Source organism: Apiospora hydei (assembly GCF_038363865.1).
Source record: "Apiospora hydei strain CBS 114990 chromosome Unknown utg000007l_segment0_segment0, whole genome shotgun sequence".
Taxonomy (NCBI): Eukaryota; Fungi; Ascomycota; class Sordariomycetes; order Amphisphaeriales; family Apiosporaceae; genus Apiospora; species Apiospora hydei.
The window spans coordinates 416505-432725 of record NW_027117366.1 but is presented as its reverse complement, the minus strand read 5'-3'; the positions used below and the strand labels follow the sequence as shown (position 1 = coordinate 432725).

The following is a 16221-nucleotide window of genomic DNA, read 5'->3' as shown; positions in this document are numbered from 1 at the left end:
CACAGGAAGCCTTGTCTTTCAAAACATGATGACAAGAAAACCCGTCTTGCAGGTCGTGGTACCACCAAGGCAAACAGGTGGTGGCTGTCGCAGCTAAAGCACTAGACACCTGGTATTGCGCCTCATGCAGGGGAAGCGCCATGTTGAAGAAAGGCATCCAATCTCAATCCAGAACCGGAATTTCATATATGATGGCCTTAAACAGATCGTTCTTTCACATACGACCATATCCTGCTGAATACTGCTGAATACTAGGGATCCCGTCCGCTCTCCCATATATAAGCAGCAGAGAGCTGTCTTACTACTAGGAGAACGGAACTTAGACGGTGCTGAGGGGCTGCACCCTCTACCCCGCACCGTTTTCCCTCTCTACCCTTGTGAGACGACCGTTCCTTTGTACCTTTGGTCACCAAAATTCGGCCCAGCCCAGTATGTGTGTAGCACTTTACAGCCCGCTTCGGTTGACGGCCAAACGCTAATAACGCTATTCCAGAAGGGAGGCGCGGTTTATTACAACCCGTATAATTCAGGTACCCCAGCCATTGTAAGAGAGGACCTGTGACCTCCCACCACATCATAGCTCGTGGTCTTTAACAGTATCACTATCTCGAGAGAGCAATAGGAGGTCGCGAGATACTTTCACGTTGCGTTGTCTATAGGCGGTTAACTATACCCTATAACCAGGGATAAGATCTTCAGTTTATACATCATCTAAAGTTATCCTTGAGATAAGATAGGGCGAAGCTACATAATATCGTAAACCCAATCCGATGAGTGCCACCGGCATCAGTCAGGCGAGCAGTCTCCACAGCATGTGTCACACCGCTGATATACAGCCCAAGAAGCTGGTTCCCTTGGAGGAAGCACCGGAATTAGCGGAATATGACAGATATTCTAATACCTCAAGCGACCGCATAAGTTATGAACACACGTTATAGCTGCATGCCATGCCTGGTGCCATACTAGACATATCTTCCTTGTAGCCCCCCCCCCCACACTCCCCCAACTCCTCCCTGGCCCGATGCTCATACTCCATCTTGTTCAGATACCTAGCACCAACTAAGCCCAGGAAGCTCGGCCTTAGTACGCTGCCCCATCCACTTATGCCTGAACCAAGGATGTGCATATGTACAAAACAAAGCACAAAGCACATAGGCGAGATATGCTAAGTAACGATGGCCTGTTTCCATAATAACTACTGATATCATTCCTGGGATGCAAGCACAAACGGTTGATCCCATATATAGTAGGCAAGTTTGCCAGAAACCTGGCTCGGTCCGATCCTTAGATGTGTTCGTGGCTGCAAAGAACCCTCGGTGGCCACTATTAAAATGTTAAATATGAACGTTTTAATTACATAGATCCAATGAAGAGATACCTTCCGCAATTAGGCTCCCAAGCTCTCATTGCCTGAACTGTAATATCCTCTTCCGTAGCTGATGTGCTATTGATGTATGCCCTTTCGGGTCTGACTGGTAGTGAATCAAGCGTAGTTTCCATCTTCAGACGTGGATCCCTTGCAAATATACCTTTCCACATAATTAACCCACAAGCTAATGAGCATAACATACCTTTGGGTATCTGAGTTAGTTGATAGGGAATCATGAGACCTTCCAAGACGGATAAACCGCCGAGCGAGGAGGAGACATGTCTTCACTTCGAATGAAGATGCGATCATATGTGCTGAACCTAGATGTTGGATCTGGCCTGCGGCATGATTTCATGCCTATTGGTTGCCCGTCGTTACAGTTTTTTTCCGCTCTTCTGTTGTTTATACTTCTTCTCTCGATCGCTGCCGTTTCCCAATCGGCTAATACGCCAGGCGTAACTGCTCATGATTCTGAGGTGGTGTGTAACTAAGAGCGGTGTCGTGCTATTCGACGTCCGCTCCCCGGGCAACCAGCTCTGCGCCAGTCATCAATGCTGGCGGAGCAGTCCCCTATTTGTAACTAAATCTCGGTATTGAGAGAAGGAGATTATGTCGAGTAAATATACCAAGCTTGGTAATAACACACCACCGCCTAACAACAATTCATTTCAAAAGAAATAGGGAACTCACCAACTCTCTGTACTAACGGTGGGGGGAGTGGCTAATGAAATATGCCAAAGAAAAGGACGATCTATCCTTCGAAAACACAACCTGCGATATCCAACAAGACGTGCGACCTGCGAGAATGTAATTAAGAAAGAAGAGAAAGGGCTGGGAAGGCTGTCAGATTGCCGGAGGGCCATGGGCTGGCCTTTATACTAAGGAGGTATCCCGTGGATCCCAGTTAGACCGGAACAGCTGGTGAGAATTGAGTCATACCTGCGGGACGCTGCGCGCACATGCATTAGCCGTGGCTTAGGAGGTTCAATGGTAGTAAATTTCGGTGAACAGTCGCGTTGTCAAACGCGTCGTTGGGGCATTGATGTCATGTAGATGCATGCAGGTGAGATGCTGCGCCCCGAACAGCACACGAAAACATGTGATTTGCATATAACCCGTTAATATCAACCTCACAACTTTTCCAAAACATCCCTGATTATGCCAACCCAGCCCAGACAGAGATGTCTGTAGGCGTCCGGTTACGAAGCAGGATAATTGCACTGCCGAGCGCTTAAAGCGACTCACGATTTTCGGATAGACTCGATGATGAGCTGGCACGCGTCGTCAGTGCCCAACGAAAATGATGATGAGAGTCAATTCATCATCCGACCGATGGCCTGAGCCTTACGCAGACGTCAGTTCAATGATAGCTACTGTAGTGCACTGTGACGGCGCTTTAGTGGGAAAGAGATAGCGCTATATGCGCTGAGGCAGGCTCTTCTGATGCACTGGTCGGCTACGGGTAACCAAATGACGAAGACGTAGTTCGTAAAGCTACAAGTCAGGATCAGACAGGTCTCGCAGGCAGAAAGGCCCAACCAGGGGCCAGGTCGGCCGGCCAGGGCCACTAGCCTATCTCGGTCTTCAGCGCCGTGACATCACACGAGCCCCAGCAGGAGACCTTATATAGGTGCGAGCTCCGTTCGTACCGTAGATAGCCTCTCCTTTCCCCTTCCATCTCTGTTACTCTCGTCAATAGATGCACATACTTATCGCTGTAGCTCTGTCCCAGTCTGTGCCGATGCTCGCCGTGACAAACAGCAACTGCCGAAAGCCTGACACTAAGTCCCCGCCTCCACGTTCCCCATATCTAAAAACAACCAGCTTTTGCCAGACTCGGTATCTAAGTAAGGCAGGTATTTTGGTGCAATGCCTAGGGGCGGCGGCTACAAGTGGAGCTCAGATACTGTGGGACAAGCGTACAAATGGCCGCCTGCCGTAAGCAGACTAGTGCGTACGAGTCGCTTTAGTCAACGACGACCGACTTCTGCCCTTGAGCAGCAATGACCTCACTTACCCCTCCACACTTCCAGGCTGAGCGCTGAGAGGACCACACACGAGGGAGCCTACGGCGGTTAGAAGTCCATCGCTCCTTGATGCGCACAAAACGAAGCAACTAGAAGAGTTCTCGCACTGCCTCCGCGTCTGCCACGACGAGAAGCAGAAATATGGGTCGTGCCTGCGTAAACGCGATCAATTGCTCGGAACCAAAGGCTTGCTAGACATCGAGTTCTCAATCTCCCCAGATGTATTCGCGAGCTCGGCTAGGTGCACTAAGCAGAATACCACGGTTTCAAAACGATAGAGCTCCAAATTGACCCCCTTTCAGACGGCACTATCCGACTGTTTCAGCAAGCGCGCGGCTTGGGTTAACCTCCCAAGCCGCACACGACTCTTAAGCGCAAGGCCAAAGTGGGAGTTTCTTAACAGAAATTGATGAATATCACTAGCTTGTTCGTTCCTATGGCACCACATTCCTATTGCCTCCCTTTCCCGTTCGGTAAGGGGGTTCTTTTCCGAGCCTCGCAGGTGCGACAAGAACAGTGCAGGCCGTAATGTTTCCGAGTGTAACTAATGGTGATCTCCATACCGTCAATAATATCCTGCTTGGCTACCACGGCAAGAACGTATTGAGAGGAGATCCTCCGAGGCGTAAGCTGCGCAACCGGGCTGCAGTCGTGATTGAGGAGCCTGAAAAGGTTGCTCGAGTCAAGGCACTCCAGGTGGCAGACAACCGGTTCGCCGGGGATGTCTGGCCTGACGAACTCCACGCATCGGTCCCTCCCCGGATTGTTCAGAACGCTTGGAGGGATAATTTTCCCCAGGAGCCATCCAATTGTGGCATTCTTCTTATAAACGACGCGGCCGGAGACTTGCGCCACCGCCTGAAGACCCAACCCCCTGCAGCCGTAGTGTCGAATGGATGGCATTGATTTATGATAACGGGTGAGACACTGGCAATCACGCTCTGCGCAGTATTCACACCCTACCACACCCTCCGACAACGGGTTTACTGGCCACGCCCACTTGTCCGGCCATGCGTCGGGCCGGGGCCAGTCCAGATACTCCGTGGGGCGGTACACGTTTGTGGTGGCAGGTTCGTAGGGCTGCATGTAGGAAAGAAGCTCCGGCTCAGGCAGCGTGGTCCAGTCAGGCGAGTCCGGCAGCGTCTCCCACTTGAACTCGATATTCGGGTCTGAATCAACCACGGCTGATTCGAAAGCCTTGCCGGCCCTGCAAATTGCCTGGGTGTAGTCATCATCCAGGAGGCCATGGAACTCCCTGCAGAACTTCGAGAGGTCTTGGTGGCCCGGATCCGAAATTTGACTTGGGGCAATCGACTTCGAGGTGACCTGCTTGCCCAGCTTCTTAAAATCTTCTGGCGGGATGCCAAATGCATTGCGGTGCGTTGTGAAAATGAAACCAATAATCCCTCTGAACTTGTTGCCACAGATCCGATTCCACTTCCTGCCTTTCGCGAGCTGGTATTCGAACCGCTGTTCGCTCCAGCCCAGTTCCTCCCTCTTGTCTTTGCGCTTATCGCCGCCCACCTTCTTAAAGCCGCGTGAAACCGTGGCATCTAACTCGGCTGCGAGCCCGGCTTGTCCGATGCGGAGGCGAAATTCGGCAAAGCCGAGGCTGTCCTCGGCGCCGTCGATTAACCTGCCAAAGCGTTGAAATCGATTCCCGCCGTGTCGGAGACGCGACGAGGCGTTGACACCGCGCCACTCCTTGACGATGTCGCGAAACTGGGCAACCGCCAATCTGCCCCGCACGGCGGACGCCAAGAGAAGCACGTCTGGAGTTGGTGGACTGGCTGCTGGAAACGAAGGGATGCTGCAAAAGCGATCAACTTCCCGCACCTGCACAATCACTTGGGCAACGTCGCTTGGGGGATTGGCGTCCTCGTCCACTTCGGCAGCGTCGTCTGGGTCATGTCGAGTCTTGCGAATCTTCGATGCTTTGGACGACGTATCTTGGGCCAACCTCTTCTTTCTTCCTGGTCGGCCTCTCGCATCCCCGTCAATCTCGTTGTCTTCTCCGAATTGGTCATCGACGTCTCGCGGACGCATGTGCCGATACAAAATCGAGCCACTTGGGCAGCTCGGGCGGCAGTAATCAGCCTGCCTCGGGTCGGTTTCTGTAGCGTCTTCCTTGCCATATACGCTGCCCTCTGCTTCTGAAAGCGGCAATGATGCATTCGTCGCTACTGAGCTCACGGCTAGGCTGACCGAGCTAGACCGGCTTATTGCAGTGGCCCCGTCACTCGGAGCTTCGAAAGCGTGCGTCGCCGTGTCCTTTCCTCTTGACGCGCCTGTGCGGAGGTGTGTCAGCTGGGATCGCCCTCTTGAGTTCCCTTTACTTACTTAGACGCTCGTTGATGTACTGAGGAATGCTCGAATCGATTTCCGCTTCAGCGTGTACGAACTCCTTTTCGATCCTGTCTTCCGTTGCCGTTTGGTCCGGGTTTAGTGGTTGCTTTACCTGCCACAGGACTTTTTCCTTTAGTGCTTGCAGTACCTGCTTAATGTGGAGTCTAAGCAGCTCCGAAACTTCAGAAGACGGCGAAGCCATTGTTAATCAGTCGAAATGATGATGATGTTTGGAGGTGGATAACGAAGAGGTGTGGCCACTTGGAGCAGCCACGTGCGGTCCCTGGTCGAGCCTGGTAATTGTCGCTGCTCCTGCTCCTTAGTTTTCGCGTGGGCTGAAGCTGGAGATTTTTCTTGGCTCTGGTCGGCACCTGAGAACGAGGAGCCCTGTGTGATAATACCGGGGAGTGTTTTTTTTATCCCTTACCATCATAGATTTAAGGCTAGCTCTATACTAATTAGCTATGACTGCAAAGTTTGATATAGGAGGTCGATTCTTCGATTACTATCCCAGCCTCCTGTTTCTAGGTGTTCCGCTGGGCCAGTCAAGTAAACAGGAAGTACTCATAGCGATACAAGCTGGTTTGAGACTTTATTTGGTTGGATGCGAAGGACCGGCAAAAAGCTCGTATCGCCATGCAGCTGCCCGACAGACCAATCACCGCGATACACGGGGGTATGAGTCACGGCTTTCTCAATGGACTGTTTGAACTCAATTTCCAAATTGATTGGCCTAGTCTCTTCGATAAATCATAGTATAATAGACGTGGTAGAGGAAGCAGAGAGCCTGATACAAGGCAGATTCTTAATAGGAGGCTAGGAATGACACTGAGGACGACACTGGTTCTGCAGTCCGGGTTGTGATCCATGAGATGAATAACGTTTAGCCTGGCAGGCATAAAAGTTGGCGAAGCCATGATGGGCGCAGGCCCGATGTCTAGAAAGCGGGAGGCCCGTCGGCACTGTGTCAGTCACCATTATCGTATTATATGTTTTGATCGACAACTTTAGTCAGCTGATGTTTTCTTCGCTAGTAGTCTGGGTTTATACATACCGTAACTGCGTTACGCTACGGAGTACTATTGAATCGAAGTAACGGTACTTTGGGGGATTTGGCGGAGGATGTAGGAGGTGGAACCGTGACGGTCCACTTTGCTCTCACATATAAGGCCAGGCAGGAAGGTCAGGTCCGTGATAGGTGGTATAATCATTGCAGACGGGCGTTAAAGGCATAAGAGGGTCGGTTAAAGGTCAATGGACCAGGTGGCAGCGCAGCCGAGGCGAGCGCAGAGTACTGCTTTTCAAGATTTGGTCATTGTTATCACGGCTTTAATCTAGAGCTCTAACCAACTAGCCTAAAAGGACGAGGATTCTAAGTCAGCGCATTGAGTCCTTATCAGAGCTTACCAACCGTCACAACTGTGGCGGGTCGAACATATATGAAACGAAATCTAGAAATGTAATCATCTGGCGGCAGCGAGCCATTAAAAAGGTTAGGTGTACTTGTATCAGGGCGTCTGGTTCAAAGTTGAGCGTGATTAGGCCACTCGAAATAGCGGCAACTACGAAGCGAGGGTACAAAGAGAAACGGTGGGAGAGTCTATATATCGTAAAGGATAGTGTACGGTACTACGAACCGTTTTTGTCCGTTTTGTTTCAATTCAGCTTCTTTTGTATGGTCCGTGCGCAGCGGTGCTGGGCCTTCCCTTTCTGGAACACTTTGTTGCACAAGGTCGGCATCCGCTCTCCCCCTGGTCAAGAGCTTAGAGAGTCATCTTACAGACAGGAGAACGGAACTTGGACGGTGCGGAGGGGCTGCACCCTCTACCCCGCACCGTTTTCCCTTTCCGGCCTCGTGAGACGACCGTTCCTTTGTACCTTTGGTCACCATTTCCTTCCACAGCTTACCAAGATTCGGCCTAGCCCGGTGTGCGTGTAGCAATTCCGCGTTCATAGCCCGCCTCGGTTGACGGCCAAAAGCCATGAAGGACGCAGCGTATCACGACCTGTACATCTCCTAGCCTCACTGGCCCAGGTGTCACTGCGCGCCAGAGATGATCTACGCCAGCACTGTGAGTCCCTTAGCCAGTTTGAGATAGCCTTCAGACCTTGTATTGACTTCTAAACTTCAAAGGTGACGGCCTGGATGTAGTGGTTAAGCGGCGACGTGTTATAACTTGGCGGGATTATTCTTCCTACTGATAGTAAGTAAGGTTGGTGTCACGGATGGTATCTAGGGGAACCGGATTAGGTGCTTCGTAATTATGCATTCTTTTTGGCCGAGCCCGCTATAAATAACTAATAATCAATTTCCTCCTTTACGGAATAACATGGTATTAACCTTAGTTAAATAATAAGCTCTAAGCCCCCGGCATTCCACGCAAGTAATAAAGTCGCCACCGTTATAATCTTTACAATAGTAGTAAGCCTCCCGTATATTGGCCAAGTACACATCGCAATACCCATTATTAGTATAAAACTCGGCCGGCTCGCCTGTTTCCACCTCCAGCGTACCAATATCGAAGCCTTAATTTTTAGCAGTCTCGAGCAGGCGCTCCTCAATACCGACGTGGCCCTGCCTTCGAGCCCACTAGAGCGCGCTTCGGCTAAAGCTGTCCTTCGAGGTACAGTTAATATTTGGTATCGCGAGTAGTTGATTTACCAGCTCCTCATGACCGTAGCGGACAACTACTGATAGCAATGTGGAACCATAGTAGTCCCTCTTGTTTATATGTAGCTTTCTGTTGCGTAAGAGATTGAAGGCTTCTAGACCCCCTGTACTGCATAAAAACGGAGGGAGCGTTTCAAATTGTCCTCTCTACAACTTCAGGTGTCCTTGTTAAGGAGTAGCTGAATTACATCAATATGGCCGTGGCGTAAAGACGCATGGAGTGGCATCAGTCCGCTATTGTCTGTGGCCCTGACGTCCGCGCCCTTCTCTATCAGCAGCGTGGCCACCTCTTCATAGCCTCTAGAAGAGGCCCAGTGCAGTGGTGTCCATCCGTCGTTGGCTGCGGCCTTGACATCCGCGCCCTTCTCTATCAGCAGCTTGGCCACCTCTTTATGGCCTTCGGCAGAAGCCAGGTGCAGCGATGTTTGTCCAGTACTGTCTTTCACATTAACACTGCGGTTATCTCCTATCTTATCCACCGCCCATACTAAACCAAAATATGCTGCCAGGTGTAATCCCGTTCTCCGTATTACCCGTTAACTGTATCCTGAATACTTATAACCTATTACGCCCGCCAGTAGTGCCTGACTTGCTGCACTAACTTGTTCCGGCTTCGATAAAAACGACAATACTTTATCGTCTACGTCGTTGTCACGGGCGTGAAGCCCCCAGTTCCGAGCGGCGTAATTATACAGGCGATGCTTTGCGAGTCGCTTCTCGAACTTTTCATCCGTCTCGCAATAACTAATAGCGAAGTTACTAAACAATAGGTATATCGTACAAATCGTTATTATAACTAACTTAATATCTAGAAACCACCGCGACTTTTTTAACTCAAAATACTCTTAGGCCGTATAGTACACCAGCCGGATAATACCGCTCTACTCGTCTATTATCACTAGTCTAGTACATACGGAGACCAGATACTCGATTCGGAGGCAATTCTCTAGATTAAGCGCCACCTCGTCATACTCGACTGCCAGCGCATATTGCAGTTTAACTTTATAAAGCTGTCGCTTAGCGCAGGTAATCTATATTAAAACTTACTTAGCACGTCGTGCCCAGTCTATTAATTAACCTTTAATGCGTTCCATAATAGTTATATACGTAGTATTATAAGCAGTATCGCTTTAAGCTTTTAAAACTATGCCGCTTAACGCTTTCCGAATAGCCCTTAGCGTATCTTTTCTTTAAAGGGACTTTAAATAGAGTTAAGCGAATAAAAACCTATTAGAGTTAACGAGTTCGCTATTATAAACCTTAATACTTATATTTCATTTACCGCTTTAATAATCCTCATAACGACTAAGTCTTTTAAGTCGCTTTTCTCGGTTATAACTACTCTAAGCTACGCAATATACCCCTCGAGGTATTTACGGATATCGAAATCACTAACACGCACTTCGAGACGAGGGCTGCCTTCGAACTTCTTATTAATATCAGGAATTATCCTTAACGTCGTAAAGAAATTAATTTTATTTTAAGCCTACAAGTCGAATAGCGTAAACAGGAAATATACCCGATAATTATCCGATGTTTAACATTTATTTAAGGCGTTAACCATAATAAACACTCTCGAGTACTCGGATATAACGAAGCGAAGTGCTTAAAATATTTCTTTTAACATAGGTCTCGTTCGTTTAGGGGCATATCGTTCGTAGAGCTGCTTAATAGCGACGGGTAGAGAGGGCCTAACCTAAGCGAGCTGTTTTAAAAGGCTTATAATTAAGTCTTCGATCTTCTGCTCGTCTTTCCGCTTGAAATTATAGTATACATAGGTAATAGCCGATATATTATCGTCCCAGAGCCTATGTTTAAAATCGTTAATAACGGTTAAGGTAAAAATCGTCTTTCCTGCTCCGGGCATGCCTGGATAGAACAACGCCTACTGTCGGGTACCAAGCCACGTTTGGTACTCCTCGGAATCTAGGAGCCACTGTCCTGTACCAGGTTGTCGCCTTTTAAGGTAATCGGAATATTGTGGCCTATAATTAATAAAGGTAAGCTAGTTAAGAACCTCTCGATCTTCTTTTCGATTTAGCACGGACTTATTATATATAACATGCTCGTGTATCGTGGACACCGTAGTAGATACTATTAAAGCATTAAACTTATCGACCTATATAGAGCCGATTAAATATAAAACAGCTTATTCTTCTTTTATTAAATCTTAAAATGCTCTTCGTAAAAGTATAATAAACACAAATCAACTAACCGTTTTTAAGAAGCTCGCTGAGTTTCCTCTCGGCCTCCACCTTATTCGGTGCAATCCGGCTGAAAACGTCCTTCGCGTACGCCGCCGCTGTTATCGCCGCGTAGCCTTACTATTCCTTGTTTTTGTGCGTGTCTACGTAATCGCAGATCCCCGGATCACTAAACATGGAAAGTGGTTTATTAGTCCGGCCGCCTCCATCTCGAAGCACAGGACGTCCTTCTCGCGCGCGACTATCGCAGCCGACGCCGTGCCGTACTCGCCATCGGGTAAGACAGCAATAACCACGTTATGTTTTCCTATCCTTCCAAGCGTATAGCTGTTATTGTCGTGCTGTGCGCTGTGCTCGGGGCTCTCGTATTCATCGTCGAGGAAGACGCGAGCAGCGACGTACTCGGTAGAAATCGCACAGATCCAGCCGACTATATAAGCCTCGTTAGCCAACTGTCGTTTCGTTCCAATTCTGTCTCCCTGATCTCTGACGGTCTGTCGGTCTGTGGCCATCTCGGCGTGTCCAGCTAACAATTGCCCCGGTTCGTACGTCGGCAAGATTATCAGTAGCGGCAGGCTTTCGCTCGAGCAAAGGATTCATATAATCGACGACGCTGCTTGCAGAAATTTCGGATAGCGTTTTCTATCAAATTGTTAATCAGGGCGTTGCTATGGCCTTATGCCTCGCATTAAAGGAGGGGAATGATAGCGACAGTGAGGGTTATTTCAGCCCCAATGGTTTTGTTTCAGCCTGACAGGTAGCCAGCCATGCTTCACCAGTCGGCGGGCGACTACCATGTGTTCAATACGGACGAGTAAGAACGCCATGGCTGCAGGCTGTATGCTGAATCCTGCATGTTGGGTGTGATGCAAAACAGGGCCATTGGCTGGGAGTGAAATGGAAAAACCCAGGACAGGGCGGAGAAGGCCGGCTTCAGTCCCTGACTGTTGCTCGTACGGTCCTGCCAGTGAACTTCCGACATTCCCAATACACCAAGATGAACCAATCGCATTATGACGGTGAGTAGCCGCAATGAACTTGGTCGCAGTTGGTATACACCATACGGAGACACAATTTCAGTTGTTCCTCTCTGCCTCGTTCCCACTTCCGCAGGACTTGGCAGCTTGAATAAAGGGGAAGATGATCGCCACCGTTCATACTATCTACTTTAAGGTGCAAGTGTATGTTAATGGCCAAGCCGTGGGAAGGCAGCTTGGAGTTGAGGGCCCTTGTACAAATACAAGATCAGGTGTGTGGGCGCATTTCCAGTCGAAACATGTCTTTGTTGGGCTGAGCCTCGAATGGTCGAGGTTGTGCTGCATGTAGGCTCCTAGGCATAGTCCGGGGCGCCACCTCGTATATGTGACCTCCTTCTTGTCGGCATTGGCTTGTTGTGATAGGTAGCTCCGTGATCACTGTCAGCTGAAACATTGTTTATGCAGAAGCCCAGGTATGAGCTCGATACTAGCCAGGAAATATCCTATTACATATGCTTCTGCGCGAATATCTGCTCAAGGAGTCGCTGGCTTGGGCGACACCACTTGAAGTCTCTATTGCCAGATCCTGTCTCTTCGCTCAGGGACCTTGTCAGCCTTCAGCTGGTCGGCCAACGTGATGAGTGCATTAAAGCCACTAGTTGGCCACAGTGAGACTTGGCCACCCGGCAAGCCAGTAGGTTCACCGAAAAGGTAGTCTTCGGCGGTGGTTCACAAGATAAGCAAAATATTGTAGACGAGCGTTGAAGGCATACGGGGTTGTGCGAAAGCCGTCAAGCGAACGTGGCAGTGTGGAGTGTTGCGTTTCAAGATTTGGTCACTGTGGCGAGTCGAGAATAGATGAATCAGAGTTATCATTCAATAGGATCGCGTTCTGGGAATAGAAAATTCTAGGTTGCCGAAAGTGGCCATTAGTTAAGCGATGCAATGAGAGCGAGCCATTAGAAGACTGGGTGTATGTTTATCAGGCGTCTGGTTCAAAGTTAGGCGTAGTCAGGCCACTGGAAATAGCAACGCCTACGAAGTGAAGGTACAAATAGAAACGGTAGGAGAATCTGGGAACTGAAAATGGCACGATACGGTGCTAAGCACCGTCCTGGTCCGTTTCGCTTCGATTCGGCTGGTTTTTTGTATGGTCCGTGCGGCAGTGCTGGGTCTTCCCTACACGGAACACTTTGTTGCACAAGGTCGGCGTCCGCTCTCCCCCCAGACAAGAGCTTAGAGAGCCGAATTAGTACTAGGGTCGGTGACGACCTGGGAATCCTCGGTGTTGTATGTTTTTCTTTTTTTTTTTTTTTTTTTTGTCTTTTTATCTTTTGGCCTCTTAGCTTGGCTCTTTGCCGGTGCTGTGAGGCGAAGGCCCTTCCGACAATGTCTGTTGCATAGTTAAACTCGTAGCAATAAGAGTCCGCAGCTTTTGTTTTGTTGCGGACTGTAATCATCCTGCCTCCAGTCTTGGTGTCAGGTTATATCATCGATAAAATGATGTTGGGCTGGAAGAATGGCGTTCAAGCACTGAAGGGTGGAATTAGTGCACGACTGCATTGTGGGGAAGACCAGGTACGGTACTTTAGAAATTGGCAAGAAACCAATGCAATACTCAGTCCATCCCTGTTCAACACCAAGCGCAAACGATTGCAATGAAGCAACTTTTATGACAGCTGGTCTGAAATAGCTGAATCAGGATGCCTAGAAAGGTATGTTTCCGTAAGAGTAATTTCCGACGTTTTAATAGCAGCATAAAAACTGATAATGAGGTCATAGATTAGAGTGCCCGCTGACCGCGAGGCCAATCGCCAGAGCCAGCAACAGGCGCGCCAACGCCAGCGCGAGTATGTCGCCAGTCTGGAGAAGAAAGTGGCAGAGCATGATAGGCGAGGAATGCAAGCCACCATTGAGGTCCAGCAGGCTGCCCGCGCTGTCGCCGCAACGAACCAGAAGCTCCTGGCCTTATTGAAGATCCATGGCGTACAGGATGCTGAGATCGAGGCTTTCCTCCGGGAGCCAGCACCATTTAGGGTTAAAGAAGCGGCATCGGCAAATACAAACAGTGCGTGTGAGTCCGCAGCACAGAGGGATACCTCGCTACGGTCGGTAGCCTCCTCAGCGGTGGGGATGCCGACTGGCCAACGAGCACTGCCGGGGGTGTGCCCCTTACCTACGCCACAATCAAAGGAAATCCCTCCGGCAATCACTCCGCGAGTAGCCTCTGAATTACCTCATGAAACGCCTGGCTGCGGCGTCCCTTCAAGAGGAACTGGAGGTTGCGGACAGAAAATCGCTGTCTGCTCCTCTAGCACTCGTACTATTCAGCCAGCAAAAGGCGAGTCTCAGGAGCTACCTGGACAGGAGACGTCTTGCGATACCGCTGCCGGCATCATCTCAGAATTGCATGGGCTCGACGATGTGTCCAAAGCCCGTACCTTTCTCGGGTGCACGACTCGCGGCCCATGTTCCGTGAGAAACATGCGCTTATTTGAGCTGATGGACAGGACTGAATGATACTGGTTGAACTTGGTCTATGCTATTTGGACTATCATAAAGATCACAAAACCCTCCAGTGCCTTGCTGGGGATAAATGGTTGATACTGTATCCGCCTCATTTATTTCCACTTGTATCGCTCTCCCACCAGCTTCACAATATAAACAAGCCCCAGCAACACCGGCACCTCAATGAGCGGCCCAACGGTGGCCGCCAACGCCTGATCGCTGTCGGCGCCGAACGTCGCGACCGCGACCGCGATGGCGAGCTCGAAGTTGTTGCTGGCCGCGGTGAAGCTCTGCGTCGCGGCCAGGGCGTAGCCGAACCCGAGCCGGCGCGAGACCCAGAGCGTGAACGTAAAAATGACGACAAAATACATGACGAGGGGCGCCGCGACCCGGACGACGGAGACGACCTGGTGCACGACCTGGTGGCCCTGCGACGCGAACAGGACAAGGATGGTGTACAGCAGCCCAATCAGGGACCAGGGGGCCGCGTACCGCAGGAACACGCGCTCATACCAGTCCGGGCCGGCGATCGCTCGTAATGTAAAGCGGCTGACTATGGCGGCCCCCAGAGGAATTCCAAGGAATACGGCGACGCTCGTCGCGACGACGGAGTAGGAGACGTTGATTTTGTTGGAGGCGTCGTGGCTGATGACGCGGATGAAGAGGACGGCCAGGGGCGCGAAGAGGACCATTTGCAGGATCGAGTTGACGGCGACGAGGATGGCGCAGTACTCGCTGTCGCCGCCGGCGAGGCCGGTCCAGATCAGGACCATGGCGATGCACCGGCCCAGCCCCACGAGGATCAGGCCGGCGCGGAGCTCGCTCTTGTCGGGGGAGAAAAGCCCAGGCTAGTGCGAGCTGTGGTCACAGACGTCAGCACTGGATTTGGTTTTCCAACAGTTTCCAACTACAGTGTACAAAGTGGCGGGCAGTCTTGATATCTTACCATTAGAAAGGGGGCGACGATCCAGTTCATGAAGACGCTGAAGGCTATTTGTTTCCAGATGCCTCTATGCGACATGATCTCGTGCAGGGACTCGTATCGGACTTTGCAGAGAATGGGGTACATCATAACAAGCAAGCCGACAGCTAGAAAAATTCAAATGATTTCTATCGTTAGTAGCCGCATGCGTATAAGGCTTCATCAGCACATACCGATCGGGACAGAGACACCGACAAACTTGCCCCTTTCCAGCGCAGGGCCAGTCTGGGGAACGAAGTTGCCGAGCAGTACGCCCACGACCATGGCAAGGAAGATCCAGACAGCTAGGAAGCGGTCGAGCAATCCCAGAGCCTTGAAGGCAGATACTTTTCGGACATCATGGTGCTCAGGAGTCGTTGTCGAGTCGGTCTGGTTTTCCACGGCTCCGGGCGAAGCCTGGTGCTTCTCGTAGCGGGTGGTGTCGAGATGATGGGGCTCTGAAGACGCCATGTTTACTTTTCATGCAAAAGTGTTACTCTTGAACTCATATCCTTTATCTTGATTGAACGAGAATTAAGGTCATATATACATGCATGTAAGTAAGAAGCGGGCGCTGTGGTAGAGGCAGGGAGGTGGCTGGCCCGGTGTCATGTAAGTCGGTAGGTCCTGCTACGACGAACCAATCAGAATCGGGGCATGACAGTTCCCTCTCCCTTTAGATTTTTCTAGGATACCAGCATCAACTGGCAGGCAGTATCAGAACATGCAAAGCTCATCATACATAAATTCATCACAATATTTGTTCTCTAACACATAACGCTATTTTCTTCTCGCCAAGAAATAGCCGAATCTGGCGATGTGTATTTGTGTTGTTGGTATCTCTTTCCTGGATGGACTGGCATCTGCCAATCTTTGGTTACTGAAAACATTTGGTGCCTTGCACCTTCTACCTGACATTGCACTTGACTGGAAGGCATGTTTGAGCCGGATTTACTTACACTCATCACTTCTTATTTGCCAAGAGTGACCAGAATGCTTGCTATGTTTGTCTACCTACATACATCATAATATGAAGTAGGTATTCATGTGAGCTTCAAGTTTCCACTCAAGTGTTGCTCACCTGCGAGACAAGATGCGCCTTGATTGTTACTCGGCTGGTAGCGCATCTGCTTGCATCCAATTCTTCCTCTTGTAGTT

The 16221-nt window shown here is 50.1% G+C and overlaps 4 protein-coding genes across 4 annotated transcripts; all 4 read right to left on the bottom strand.

Moving 5' to 3' along the window:
* Nucleotides 1-3846: 3846 nt before the first annotated feature.
* Nucleotides 3847-5442, bottom strand: PG997_009185 (uncharacterized protein; the record flags this gene model as incomplete). Its single annotated transcript, XM_066813500.1, has 1 exon — nt 3847-5442. The coding sequence occupies one exon, from the start codon at nt 5440-5442 to the stop codon at nt 3847-3849; it is 1596 nt and encodes a 531-aa protein (XP_066665462.1).
* A 2890-nt stretch (nt 5443-8332) lies between these two features.
* Nucleotides 8333-9507, bottom strand: PG997_009184 (ankyrin repeat protein; the record flags this gene model as incomplete). Its single annotated transcript, XM_066813499.1, has 5 exons — nt 8333-8560; nt 8602-8935; nt 8969-9255; nt 9328-9413; nt 9492-9507. 5 exons carry the CDS (start codon nt 9505-9507, stop codon nt 8333-8335), a joined length of 951 nt encoding a protein of 316 aa, XP_066665461.1.
* A 1253-nt stretch (nt 9508-10760) lies between these two features.
* PG997_009183 (uncharacterized protein) lies at nt 10761-11129 on the bottom strand (the record flags this gene model as incomplete). Its single annotated transcript, XM_066813498.1, has 1 exon — nt 10761-11129. One exon carries the CDS (start codon nt 11127-11129, stop codon nt 10761-10763), a length of 369 nt encoding a protein of 122 aa, XP_066665460.1.
* Nucleotides 11130-14215: 3086 nt separating this feature from the next.
* On the bottom strand, nt 14216-15534 carry PG997_009182 (arsenical-resistance protein; the record flags this gene model as incomplete). The annotated part of the gene is made up of 3 exons (XM_066813497.1): nt 14216-14950; nt 15049-15191; nt 15258-15534. 3 exons carry the CDS (start codon nt 15532-15534, stop codon nt 14216-14218), a joined length of 1155 nt encoding a protein of 384 aa, XP_066665459.1.
* Between the last annotated feature and the right edge of the window lie 687 nt (nt 15535-16221).